This window comes from Trachurus trachurus, assembly GCF_905171665.1.
Source record: "Trachurus trachurus genome assembly, chromosome: 17".
NCBI lineage: Eukaryota > Metazoa > Chordata > Actinopteri > Carangiformes > Carangidae > Trachurus > Trachurus trachurus.
Genome location: NC_139900.1, coordinates 31866036 through 31880436, shown reverse-complemented (window position 1 = coordinate 31880436; position 14401 = coordinate 31866036). Strand labels below are relative to the sequence as shown.

The window sequence follows — 14401 nt, the reverse complement described above, 5'->3', positions numbered from 1 at the left end:
GATGAATAAATGAGTGGGATGGATTTAGGTATAAAAAATGTCTTAATAATCTTCTAAACTGCTAAACAGTGTGCTTTTCAACACGAAAAAAGGGACAGACAGCCTGAAGACGTCAGGAAACCACAGACAAGTTACGAAACAGATTGTTTAGAGTTTTAGACCATGGAAGCACTAGGAAAGAATAATGTGTACTGTGCTGACACCTAGTGGCAGAGGACAGTTATGGTAGAAAACTGGCTTGAAATGAGTGTGGTTGGTGAGATTGATTAGTGAGGGCGGTGAAAAGACGGCGTGAAAAGACTTTCTGTAGTAAAGCTTTGAGTTTTAACTACTCACTAAAAAAAACAGCAAAACTAATATACTGATACTATAAAAATGATTCATCGTCTGCAGGGGGCTTCTCTAATAAACTACATGTGATGTTTTTGTCCTTTGAATAATCTGAACCCAAAAGGAATCATTCTTAAGGTTACTCACCAACACTGTTAACTCAATAAACTGCACATTGCAAAGGCTTTTTCCTTGAGAGTCCCAATGCCAGTCCCAGGAATGTTACAAATATTATTTTTATATCTGGTTACTGGAAAAAAGTTCTTGCAGCAATTTTCTCCTCTGTAATATTAGAACAAAATACCTTGTATGTAATGATTCAGGTGAGTCTGTTTCGATCTGACAAAGCTCATCTCTTGATGACATTAAGGCATATTTTCTTTCATTGAGTACTTCTCTTCAAACTCTCAGAAAATCAACAGAAAGTGGACTACTTACAAGCATGGCTAGAAAACATTGAATGGCAACCTGCAGCCTATCGGTGACTAGCAGGACTTTAAGGGAACTTTTTTTTTGTGAACATATGGGTCAATTTATTTTTTAAATGGACAAAAAGCTAGGAAAGGGACATCCTCGACACTGCTGATGGAATATTTTGTCTTTCGGTTGTTTTGTAAAATGGCAAAAAAAAGGTTGGCATCGTACTTCTTCCTCTCCTGAGCCCATCACACTCTTCAAGTGTCACTGAAGAAATGTCGACATCGCCCCGTTTAGTTTCCGTCCCCTCCTCCTCCTTCTCCTCCTCCTCAGCTTCCTCCTCCTCTCCTCCCTCGCCCTCCCTCCTCCCACCCTCGGCTCGCCGCTCCTCAGAAGGTCATGAGCTGAAACTCCCGCTCTGCTTGCCACTCCGGCACCCACACTGGGTAGGTGGCGTGCTTCGGCATCTCCATGATGCGGACGGGGAGAGGCTCATTTCTCTGGTGGACATGGTTAGTCACTACCTAGCAGGGGGGGAAGGGAGACAACAAGGGGAGCTAGCACACAGCCTGTACTGCTCGGAGGCCACAAAGCCTGCGGCTCCCACAGCAGCTAGGGTAACAGGGTGAAGGCGGTAGGAGACATAGAGGAAGGGGGGGAGTAGATAGGGAGGTTAGAGAAGGAGTTAGTTAGAAAGAGATGGGGGAAGAGAAGAAAGCAGGAGATAGGAGATGGGATCAGAGGGCAAAAGGAAATAGGTGATGGGGAGCAAGACAGGTAGAGGAGAAGGGATTTTAAGGGGGAGGGGGTGTATTTACCAAGGGGGGGAGTTAGGTAAGAAGACATCTCATGTAGCCTGATCCCTGCCTCATAAAGCTCACAAAGTTCTGAAGAAACTTTAAAACAGAGGGGACATCTTAAGTTTTGGGAAAGTCAACCATTCAATTAGTCGGGCTTTAGAAAATACATTTTTGGAGGCACAAACAAGCTCTCTATAGAATTATGTCCTTGGCCTAAGGAATAACAAGACCATATTTGTCAGGATTTCTACAGACCTTCCTGAGCTTGAAGAGGCCGCGGTCTGGCTATGTGAGATTAGGAGAGGCTTAGCAGCAAAGAAGGAGGCTGGAGAGAAGAGAGAGGAGGAAAGAGGGGTGCAGGCTGGGTAGAAGAAGAGGGCAGAGGCTACAAGTGAAAGACAAGCTTAGGACAGCTAAGGAAATTAGAGTGGTTAGTGCACACATATGCTTTTGGTTAGAGCAAAGGGAAAATACGACAGGACATGGGGGTAAAGAGCAGGCAGACATGGGGGGGAGTCCGGATTCTGGTGTGGTAGTGGGTCTAATCACGGTGTTCGATATCGGATTCGTGGCCAGAATAAAAGTGAGTGGGGTGAGGATTGGGAGTGGGGGGTAATCTAGACTCAGCGAGATAGTTAGTGGACAGTTAGAGCTTCTCTATGTGGGGCTGGGGGGGTTAACAGGCAGCTGGCATGCGTTCTTAGCAGCGTGTATATAGGTCATAGGCTGGCTAGGACTTTTTTTTTTTTTTTTTTTTTTTTTTTAAGTTTAGCTCGCTCAGGCAGGAGAAGTGGCATTGGCGGTTTGTTGCTGCCGTCCCTCCCCAAAAGGGAAGTCACTGCAAAGAAAGGATCTAGTAAAAATAAGAGGGGTGGGGGGAGGGAGGTCAAAGATTTAGACAGCGCAGAGGGCCCAGTTTGTTATGGGTGAGATGAGAAACTTAATCCATGTGCACTTACTACATCCAATTAGAAAAGAAAAGGCATGAAACATGAAAAGAGTTGACGTTTTTTTCCACAGTGTTTATCTTTGATATTTGCTTTAAGGTTTTATTTTATTATATATATATTTTTGGAGCGTTTTTTGGGAGCTAATGTAATTTCTATTTAGTCTTTTTCTCCTTTGCCCATTGTGCTGTGTGAACAAGACGCTTTCTTTGCCTGCATCGGAGGCAGGAGAGGTGGCTTTGATGCATTTTCGAGCTACCTGTCTCCCTCTGGTGGACAAAGTGTGCTTGGCAACATGCCTCCTAGTAGTGTGAGTGGGTGTTGCTTTGCATCAGCTGTCGCATACTTACTGTGAAAATGTTGGAGCGGCGCTTTGACTGCTTCCGGATGGGCGTGGGTGTGTTGGAGGCAGCGATGGTCTCAATGCGCATCTCCCGCTGACTTATGCTGGGGGTGGAGGGAACAGAGGAGGAGTAGTCACTGAACGCACCCCCACCGTTGGCCGCCTGGGGAGGGAGAGGGGGAGATTAAGAGGAAAATGACAGAAAGAAGAAGGGAAAATACCAGATGAAGAGAGGGAGGACAAGAGAGGAAAAAAGAGATTCAATCAGAAGATGGAGAAGGAATACAAACTATAGCAGGTCACTGTGGGGTAGATTTGCCTGGACGTAACTAAAATGACATTCATCATCATAATAACAAGAATTACATAAAGTGATTGTGGTGGAGACTTAACATAACAGCACTAACCTGAGATTAAAGTGATATAACCACTAGGTCAAACTCTGAGTTAGTGAAACTTACCTGGTTGATGTGAACAGAGGGGATGGATGCAGCGGGGACTGATGAATGGCTAGGAGAGTTAGGGAGAGATTTGCATGGACCAATTGAGAGCTGCTGCTTTTTCCTCATGGCCACAACCTTCTGGGCAACTGGAGGAGAGAGTGGCAAAGACACAGTAACAGACCGTTCATTAATCCAATCACATTCCTGGCTCCAGTGAATGAAGTGGTGAGAATAAAGAGAGCAGGAAAAATCCAACTGCCCCTGTAGATGGCTCGTTATAGCGCTCCCTTCTCTCAAATCTAGCACGGGCTACATACTGTGGTGAAATATGGGCATTTAAGAGCTTGTTGCATTTAGAAAACTACATCGTTAGCAATTTTATGTCTACATCCACTGGAGGGGGAGAAACTGAATAAATGATCAATAAAACGAAGGCAGATGGTCCCATGTGACAAGGGGTCACTGGAAGGTGTGATGAGTATGAAAACGATGTGAATCATACGCCTGCACAGTCACCAGATCTCAACCCGATTGAATAATAACTGTCGGTGATTTTGGGCCAACGGCTCGCTCCATCATACTGCATCATCAAAATACCAAATGAGAGAATATGTTTTAGAAGAGGTGTTCAATCCTGCAGTAGATGTACAAGTCAAATATAAAAGTCATATAAAGCACAGTGGATCAGCATGCGGTTGTTTATCTAAGACAGTTTAAAGTAATAAAATAATATTTTCAATATCTATGTCATATACTACATAAGAGCCTATGGGAAGTCCATTGTTGTTGTTTGTGATAATTCTGGTCAACCAAGTCAGCATGCAGCCGTAGCACAAACCACTAGTATATCAACAAATATATATTAATAGCATTGGGTAAAACTACTGAACTTTATCTGATGAGAGAAGAAGAAGAACATGCTAATCAGTGCCTCTGGTCCATGGAGATGTCTGCAGGATGTTTAGCTAACATCATACATTTCAAGGTTGAAATTTTCTTCCCAGTGCCATTTTAACTTAGCTTTCACTCAGCTTTCTGTACATAAATAAAAAATGTTGTAAACCTGGCAACAGGACACTTCATTTACGTGAGCTGCAGGTCTGAGCACACACAATAAAAGGGCAACTACAGGGGATAGTATCTCTGCAGGTTTACAGGAATACACGGTGTTTGGAAATGTCAGTAATGTGTTTAGTGTGTGCTTCTATTGTCCATTTTCCAAAAACACAACACTGGCATTAAGGCACAACAAAGTAAGCAAAGCTAATTCCAGTCAGGGGCATGAGAGTACATTATCTAAACCACCTCAAGGCCATTTGTTTCCCAGTCAGGAAATAAGCAGCATATTGTTAAGTGGCTTATACACATCTTGTGGGGGGAGGAGGGGGAGTGTGGAGGTACTTCTATTTTCAATTTCAAGAAAAGTAATCACTCAAAATGATACTTGCAATTTTTTCCTGTCATTCACTGTGCTTTGCAGTGTGATGCTGGCGAAATGAGACTATAGTCTCCATCTGAACAAGCTGATTTGCCATGCAGTTGTTGCAACCCGTCATTTAATTCATGGCACACTCGAGTGAGGGACTGGGTGGAGCGAGAGGGAGGGAGGGAGGGGGCTGTTCGTGGCTGCGTGATGTGAATTAGCACTGAGGGAAAGAGAGATGATTTGAAGTTGTGCTGACAGCTGGGACCATAACGCCTGGCTGCCTGCTGCAGCATGGCAAATACGGAAAGGCACAGGCACATGATACAGAGCGACTTCTCCAGACAGCCAGCACTCCTTCATCTCTTTTAATTATTTCAAATTGGGCTTCAGGAAGCAATTAAGGCAGGGAGGGAAGACAATGTGCCCGTGCATCAACAGTCAAAGAAATGCAAAGTGAAAGTTGTGTTACATATTCAGATGTTTTGTGAAGGGGTGACAGGCTCCTGAAAAGGAGCTGCAGCCTCAGGGGATAATGTGCCAGAGTTGAAGCAGCCGAACTTCCAAATGACAGTTTCATGACTTCAATTATGGATTCAGGGAAAACTCAAAGTTTCCACTTTTAAGACACATTAAATGTATATTTCACTATTCATACACAACTGTGTATTAACTTGTTTTTCGCCTTGAGCTTCCTCCACATTTGTATGCAATTCTACATCAGGATCTTAGCTTCGGTAATTACTTATTTGTAGTGTTTGACAATTGTAATAAATTCAATCTAAAATACCTGCTGCATCATTAACTGAAGACTTACACTGCCAATCACAGCTGCTGAGCACGTATCATTAGGAGCATTAGTGCACTACGTAAACCACCTCATCTGAGTCAGGCATGTACAGGCATTTCTGCATGTTGCTAGCAATAACTCAAACAGTTTGACGTGCTTCATAATTAGCCCGTGGTGAAGAGAGAAGAAAGTCACGATCGGTAAATTCTAATTGAGGTTCCACTGATGTTCAACAGAGTGACGCACAGAAGATGACAAGGAAAGTGTTGATTGAAGATTAACGAGTTGATCTAATCTGTTGTCGGAGGGCATATCTGATTCATTATCTTGAGTTGTTCTGCACTCACCTAAGCAAGACCTAATTTCTTGAGATGAGAAGAAACAGAAAAGATCTTGTATCTCTGTCATGTTTACATCATTCCTACAAAATGCTGCTAATTAAAAGCTGTGATATCTGTGCTTTTTAATGAATATTGGCAAGAAACCCTGTAGTCTTTCTTAACTATCTGAAATGTGACTGTTTGAGAGTAAACTAGGACTCCACCTGCTGTAACCTCAACCATCATCGTGTTCAAGTTGCACCTTTGCCCTTCCACCTTATTAGAATTCACCCCTCTCACCATCCTGGAAGACTCTCTCCACATTCAGGCCATAGGTGGAGCAGGTCTCATAGTACGTGCAGCGTTTCAGGTCATTTGACAACTTTCTGGCCCGTGAGTCATCGATCACTCTGGGGTTGGCAGCACTGATTGCATCTAAGAGAACAAGGAAAGAAAAAATATTACTCAAATGTTTCATTTGAAGGATTTGAGGGATTTTTTAAAGAATTCGCTGGGGGACTATTTTCATCTGTGGATTAATACACATTTGATGTGCTTGTGAATAAACAAACCAGAAGGTGTATGGGATCTAATTAACTACAGTGCTTTATTCACTGTAATGAACATGTCACCCCTTGTAATGTTTTGCACACTCTTACGTCCTTAAGTTTAGTTTTGGTCCAATATGAATCTCACTGCTCACACAAAAACACTAACACTAGGAACAATTCATTATTTTTTTTGCATTTTAATTGCATTTGTTGACAATAAGAAAAAAGTAGTCAGACTTATACCTTAATGATACTGCAAACACAGTGTAAGCACATACAGTATAGTAGCCTACTTCCTGTTCCATTATGGAGCAAACAATATCTTGACAAAACATAAATATATCAGGTGAAGGGCAAAGACCTTGTGTTCCAACGAGGACCATGGGGACCTCAGCTGCGTTTCTGTAGGTGGAGAGGCGCAGAAAGTAATTGTAGACTGTCTGGAAGCTGATCTCATCCTCCAGGCTAAAGACGAAAACCACCGCATCCACCCAGGCAGCAAACTGAGGACAGAGCAGAGGAGGTACTGTGGAGTAAAACCCGCCTGAATACAACACGAGAACATTCACACAGATCAGCAGTTTTTGCGTTAGAGTCACTGTGTCCATGTGATAATGTGATCAGTTTTGTGACATCACATCCCCTTTGTAGCCAACCACTGGAGATTACAAATGAAATTTTTGTAAAAAAAAAAATTTGTGTGAAATTATATGAGGCACACATTCATTTTAATATTGTTACACCTTAAAACATGTCACTGAAATAAGTATTGTTGTTGCAGACATTCACTACCGATTCCATGTTTTTGCAGGTCATCCTTTGATGGAAGTTCCTATATACAGACAGAAGGGGGCAGTGTAGTTACAGCTTAAGCACCCTGACAGTCTTGTTTTGAGGCAATGTACCAGTACTACATAAACTGACAGTGAATGATTAAACACTACTACTGAATCTTAATCTGTTTTCTGTATTCCCGTCGCTATCATAATCTTAGGGTCTTTGTATTTGCTGCGTCATGTACATTTATAATCTCTGCCTACTTAATGATCAAATGCCAGAGAAAGGTTTCCCCTGAGTGGAGGAAATCAGCACTAATCACCATCCATTGTCTAAGGAAAGAGGCTAAGCAAAACCGTAGTCATAGGCTACTAAAAGTGACAATCAAGCGATGACTATTCCCTCGTATTGCCCCTCTTCTTCATTCAGCTTTCACGTCCCGCTCAATACCCCATAGGGAATGAATGGGAAATCAAGCCTCCAAGCCACAACTCTGCTGAGCCTCCTGCGAGTGGGAACATAACGGAGGCCTTTAATTATGCCACTAATTATACAGTACAGGCAGCTGACAACTGAGCCCAACCTATTCCTATTCCCTCACTGACCATAACGCAATCGTCAGACGGAGCGTTGCCAGGATAGGTATCTGTGGAAACGCATGATAAATTCACGTCAAGATGACATGAGTCAAGAAGACACAATTAATCTAGTGAATGAAGCCTCTAAAATGTCTGCATCTGTTCTTTAGTGTTGCGACTCGTTCCCATTGTATCGATTCTGCTCATTTAATCCTTATCAAATTCTTAAAGATATAGCTTTAAACAACTTTTGGCAACAATATTAGAAAGTAACATATAATCTATATGCGACTACAAGAATTATGAAACCATGATACAAGCATCCATCATCCCATATTATGTGACCAGAAGAAGGAAACACAAAGCGAAAAATAAAGGTCTGAACTGAATTGTTGATTTGTAGAAATGGGATATTATAGATACACAATTGAATATGTTCAGTTTGTTCTTTGCTAATAAAGATTACATAAAGATAAACGACTTGGAAACAAGCTGCAAATATATCTTGTCAGCAAGTATTTAGTCATTTACACAGACAAACATTAGCATTGGATTCCTGTTTCTGACCACCTGACTGAAGTCCAATATTCACAAATTTTTCCGCAAGAAAATATCTATTTTACAGTTAAGTGTCCCACTACTTAGTAAGTAAGTGCTGGTACTTACTGATGTGTCCTAGATGCTAACTTTGTCAAATCAAAACAATGAGCTCAGAGATGCTAAAACACACAGAGCTGAGGGGTTCGTCACTACTAGTACCAATGTTCATAAACACAAAGTTATTTTGGCCATTGGTGACCGAGATATTTATATCAGCTGCTTTGAGTGCATTTTTGAGATACTTGTATTTCACAAGAGCTATTATGCTACTTTCTCTAGTGCCCCACATTTCAGAGGATAATGTTGTATTTTTTCTCCAACCATTAGTATCGTAAGATAATCCACATACTCTATAACCATGCAAAAGCAAATGTTAGAAGAAATCCCTCTCATTCTCTCATGGGTTTCCGACAGTCTGGGCTGGGTGAAGTATCATCAAACATCCAACACGCAAAGTCAAGTTCATTTAAGTTCTGTCAGATCTGTAAGCGGGAGGTAAGACCAATGGTTCAAGAATGACTAAGTATTAGAGTCTGATGGCTGCTCCCATCATTAAACATGGCTGGATTACCGGGAAGCCCTTCACCAATTTGCCCCCCTTTGAAAAAGATATAAAACAGTGTCACATCGCATTATCAATATCAATATGTCCTTTTCTGAAGACTTAGTAAAACTCACTCTGGATGAACTACTGGCTCCATTACTCTTCATATTCCCCCATACTAATAGAACAATTAGATGCTGCATTGTCTCTTTGACCACAAAAATGATTTTGGCTCGGTTTACTCATTGATCTGTTGCTGCCCCTTAAGTGCTTTTGGTAGGACAACCACAGAGTGCTGTCACACCGCTCCAGGCACAGCCAGTGAAGTAATGGCCTGAATAGTTCCTGTCTGAATGACAGTTTGCAGACAGTCTCTGCTTGATACATCTTACAACTTTGGAGAAAATACTTTTTTCTTTCTTTCTTTTCTTTTTTTTTTTTACCGGGATCAACACTCTTACCTGCAACTCTGGAGGCCCTCCTTCATCTCTGATCAGGAGTAGGTAGCTCTGTCCATCCACAACTATTTCTTTCTTGAACCGTCCACCTGAGGAGGAGATATTTATTTTTAGTTTATTCCAAAATTAGAATAATGTCTTTCTTGAGATATGCTACATACCCACCAGGGGTTTCTGAAGTAGAAAAAAAAGACTCCAGACACATTTCACACTCAGTCATCATAAAAACAATGATGATGCACCAAATAAACCGGAATTTAAATATCAAAACACAGCTTGACATGACTCATAAAAGTTTGTTGAGATGTGTACGGATTAAGTGCAGCTTCTCAATTTAGACCCCTTCCAATGTGTTGCTGTTGCTATCACATGCCAACAGGAAATCTGGTCTCTCAGGAGCCAATTATGTGGGCAAGAAATTGCCATTTAGCATGTCTAATGCACAGCTGCTGGGGAACCAGTTCAGTGCCACCGTCCCTGAAACCGCCACAAGTCCTGGAAAGACCCAACTCCGAGTTCATTATCGGGCTACGAGCTCCGTCTCCATCACTTCACCGCAAGCACTTCTTCGCAAGCGTGTTCGCAAAATTTCACAGCCTTAACAACATAACTCATTACACTTTGCTTTGAAATGATACGAGTAATGGAGTAAGTTTAATGCAGAGACTAAAAGAGAGGGATGGAAACAATGGGAGATAATATCAGAGGCAGAAAAAAAACTTGTCTTTATTCCGAAGTGGTGCGCCTCAGGTCAGACCATGGCCACAGGACAGCAGAGAGGAGCTAACATTTAGCTGGAGCTAAGTGTAATGCAGCCTTGAATTTCTCTCCCTCCCCTATTCTTCATTTCTTTTCTAATACAAAGTCATATTCCTTGCCGCTGGCAAAGCTGGCTGCAGATAAAGAACAAACCAATGGGAGAACAACGCAATAAATTAGATTCTGCATATCATTTGAGTGGGTTGCGATCCTTTGGAGATTAAAAACATTCAAATGAGAAAGCTGTAAGGCTAGAGATGTCCCTGGGAGTAAAATCAGTGCTTATGAATTCAAAAATATGCTGAAAGCAATTTGACAAAATTGAATAACACAAGCTTAAAGGCCTAGGAATGACTGTGAAATGTACATATATAAATAAAAGTAAGTTGAAGACAGTAGATGTGCAGGCCAAATAAGATTACACCTGTTAAACCTTTCCAGGAAAAAAGTAGACATGTTAGCAAAGATTTTCATATGATTAGATAATAAGGTGTCAGAGATCACGCTGTTCAACCGGCATATTAACTACACATCTCATATTACAGAGGAGATGCAGGGACAACAACGTGGCCAGGGCCTGTCATTTGTAAAAGGCAGAAAGTATTCCTGTCTCAGAAAGCAATACATATCCACTTGAGCCACACTTCCACCCTGTTAAGTCGACTTCAGTCCGTTAGGCAAATAAGGGGACTCTCCCAGCCCTGTGCACAGGCTCTCAAGCCCTGGTGGATACTGGTTGTGTAACAAAGAGAGAGAGAGAGAAAGAGAAAGAGGAAAAGAGAGAGAGAGAGAGAGATTCATGTACCACAAGCCAGGTTTTTTTTTTTTTTACTGAACTCACAGAGCTTTGGAGACTCTAACAAAAGGACTGAGAAACTATGTGTCTGAGTGTCTCTGAATCCTGCTAAAAAAGTGGGGGGAAAAAAACCAAAGATTGATCAGAATACAAAGTTTGTCTGTGTATAAGCAGGCAGCACATACGTACGCCAGAATTGATTATTGGAAGACTCTAAAAAACTAGCATCTGTAATGAGAGCGTACGGCTGCAGCAAAAACATGTGAGGAATTTGAAGTAAACATTTCAGTTACATAATCATCCAGGATACCGTTGTCTCCAGTAAGAGACTCAATGCTGCTACACATGTAGAGAGAAGCCAGTGCTGAGAACAAAGCTACACTGCCTTACTTTTCTCTTTCTTCAGGCGTGACGGAAAGTAAGCATGAATTTTAAAATGTGTCGTTGGGCCTCATGTGAAAGCAGGTGACTAATAACCCTGCAGACTGCCTACGGAGAGACGGTAAGTTGGTAGGCATGGTTAACACGCAGCAAGCATACTCTGCTTACAAGGAGGCTCAGACCTTGACACAGAGCCACAATCCAACGGAGCTCCATCCGGTGTTGCCATGGCAACACAGCCCAGTACCTTTTTTCAGATATCATAGCAAAAGCCCAGGAACAAAACAGTGAAGAAACAGCCGCGGCTGAACCTTCCTCTTGCTGGGCAATGCCTCTGCAATGTAAATATACCCAATCTGGAGTAAGGCCAGTGTTAAAAGCACGTAAAACAAGAGAGCCTGAGCAGCTGCCAATCATGAGACGCACACACAGCGCGCAGCGATGTGAAAAGGGACACGGGCATGTATCTGAGCTGACATGTTTCCCTGATTACAGCAACAAACGCTCGTTCTGTTTTTCCAGCATTTCCACCATTGATTTCTCAAGGACTAATTAAGCTATGAGAATTTTTCTCCCTCGGTGCAGAAAAATGTCAGAAACTAATTATGCGCTTCATGTCTCATCCTCACTATAATTACACTAAAATGAAACACTGCAAACCCCTCAAAGATCATCAGTTAACTCTGGGTTTGCCAACATCTTTGTGGATTTCTAAGAGGAGGCTTTACCTTTCAGGCCGGAAGGGGGCATTCTCATTATGATCTCACTGATAAACTGAAGAATATCTGATTTTAAGATTCAACCAGTCAATTAAACTGGCAGGGGGTCTGTCTCTGGAGATGGCACCTTATGAACATGTTCAACTGGCTCAGGACATCCAGGAAGAAAATAGTTTATGACTGTGATAAAAATAAAAACCTTCCCACATAACTTGGTTTAGTTTTACCTTCATGTTTTAACAATGAATAATCTTCACAGCCCTAATTTACTGGAAATGTTACGGTTTGTTATAATCTCAGCAGTTTTAAGGGAGGAATTAAAAGGAAACTTTTAAAACTCAACCAAACCAATTATCAATCATGGCAACTGGAAGCTAGATACGACCCAACACACAACATTTTGATACAAACTAATTGGGAAAATATTCACGAGGCGACCAGCACCATGCATCAAGTAAATATCCTAACACAGCCCTCCTAATATGGGTATCCCTCTGTGCAGCGCTGCCATCAGTGCCAACATGTTTGACTTTCTTCTTGTAAAAAACAAGAGAAAACTAATTTAGCAGGCAGCAGGTTTCTGTGTAATTACACTTTGATGCTTTTGAAAAGCATCATTGCGCTAATAACGGGGCTCCACCTCAATTGTGAGAGACAATGTGTTTTATATAATGAGATGTGAAGTGAATCAGCTTCGCAACGCTAAGCTGAAAGACCAACGTGCAGGCGCCGTATAGATCTGAACCTTTATGTATTATTTGAGTATCTGACGTGTTTATAGACACCTCCAACAGACTCTTACCTTCAGGAGACTCCTCCTGCACATATGTGCCTGTCAAGTACCGGTGAACCAAGGCAGACTTCCCACTGGACAGGTTTCCCACGATGCCCTGCAAGGCCAAGAGGAAAATGTTGTTATTACTGACAGGTACAAACCACAAGAGTATCTAGACATAAAAGCCCATAATCGTGACCTGACAAAAAAAAAAAGAGGCAGCAGCGGATATTTTTTAAGCTTTCAACCTGAGTACGGCCACAAAATGTGTTTCAAAGTGCTGAAAATACAATGTAAGTTTTTATTTTTTTGGGTCAAGCCGCTCTTCCCAGGGTCAAGGGAGAAGCTTTAAGGTCAATCATAATGGTCGGATTTTGAACCAATTATTTGAGAAATGTGTTGCATCAAAAGCTATGTGATTGAAAATGAAGATATTTTTCTACAGACAGGATGAATAGAGTAACAGAAATCTGCTCATTTCTTTCATTCAAAAGACTGTTGTTTGTCTGACAAGTGTCCATGAATGCACAATTCAGCAAAAGCAGCATTACGAGAGCCTGACTGACAACTCAAAAGCTGACACATTAGTTTCTAATAGAGCTGCTATCAGATTTTCACTACTACAGGATTATTGTAGAAATTCAAGATAATTATATTATTGTGATTTCTATAGATAATTTGTAAGTGTGACATCAATCAAATTCGTCTTTAACACAATTTTCTTTCATTGTGTGTTTTGTTTTTCTTTTGGAAAATGGGTTGGACTCAATCTGTGAGTGTAACTCTACCAAAGCACAAATCAATTAAACTTGAGGGATAGTGAAACTGCAGGCAGATGGACTGATAAACAGAATGTCCACAATGTCTAGCATGTACCATCACAGTATTATCATGTGTTTATCATGGTTATTGTCAGTTCTGGTAAATCACATCCCAACTTGTTCTAGCTAAAGTGTGTAACTTCTGTCGACTCCTAGAGGAATTCTATGTTATTACAAAAACACTCCCGGTGTTTTCACATCGTGTCTGGCAGTAAAGGCAGTCACACATACATGAATGCGGTCACCATTAGGCAAAGCATAATTGCCTGCCTGAATGTGGCTGTGGCTGAGGCTGTGGTCACACACGTGTCGTATGCGAATAACAGTGGCGACTGGAGAGTATGCCCGTTCACTTCCAGTCTATGATACAATCCACTTCTGTACCCTGTCTTGGGCGCTTCTTCAGGTTGTCGGCCATGTTTCTAACTGGTGCTAGGAGACTCAGTGCTCCTCCTCCCCCCTCCCTTCATAAGTTGTGAGGTAAAACATAATTTCCTGTGTGCAGCGTGGGAATGTTGTGATCAACATGAAATTCAACAAATGCTGAAAAATAATTTGTGGAGCTTATAGGTTTAATCAGTTGAATTATCTCATCTAGTAATGGCTTGTGTCTAACGGATATTTTATGGACATTTACAAGTTACCACAGTTATACCATGTAGGAGTTTAAACAACATGAAACTGAAGTGCAGAGATCAATTTCTTCAAGATGGAAGACTTCCCACAAGTAAGTTTAATCATTAACTCTAAAAAGCTTCATATGTATCCTAATTTACTAAATGTTTATGTCATGTGTTTGAATATTGTTCCCAGGTTATTAAACTCATGA

At 41.5% G+C, this 14401-nt stretch overlaps 1 protein-coding gene across 2 annotated transcripts in view; it reads right to left on the bottom strand.

Annotated features, from left to right (window-relative positions):
* agap3 (ArfGAP with GTPase domain, ankyrin repeat and PH domain 3) overlaps window positions 1-14401 on the bottom strand; it is a 111787-nt gene that overhangs the window by 45381 nt on the left and 52005 nt on the right. For both annotated transcript variants that reach the window (XM_083992269.1, XM_083992270.1), the window contains exons 3-8: window positions 12779-12866; window positions 9325-9410; window positions 6726-6867; window positions 6114-6248; window positions 3299-3426; window positions 2845-3000 (exon numbers count right to left, since the gene is read on the bottom strand). In XM_083992269.1, coding sequence (XP_083848395.1) covers window positions 2845-3000; window positions 3299-3426; window positions 6114-6248; window positions 6726-6867; window positions 9325-9410; window positions 12779-12866 — 735 coding nt within the window. The remainder of the gene's footprint in view (window positions 1-2844; window positions 3001-3298; window positions 3427-6113; window positions 6249-6725; window positions 6868-9324; window positions 9411-12778; window positions 12867-14401) is intronic.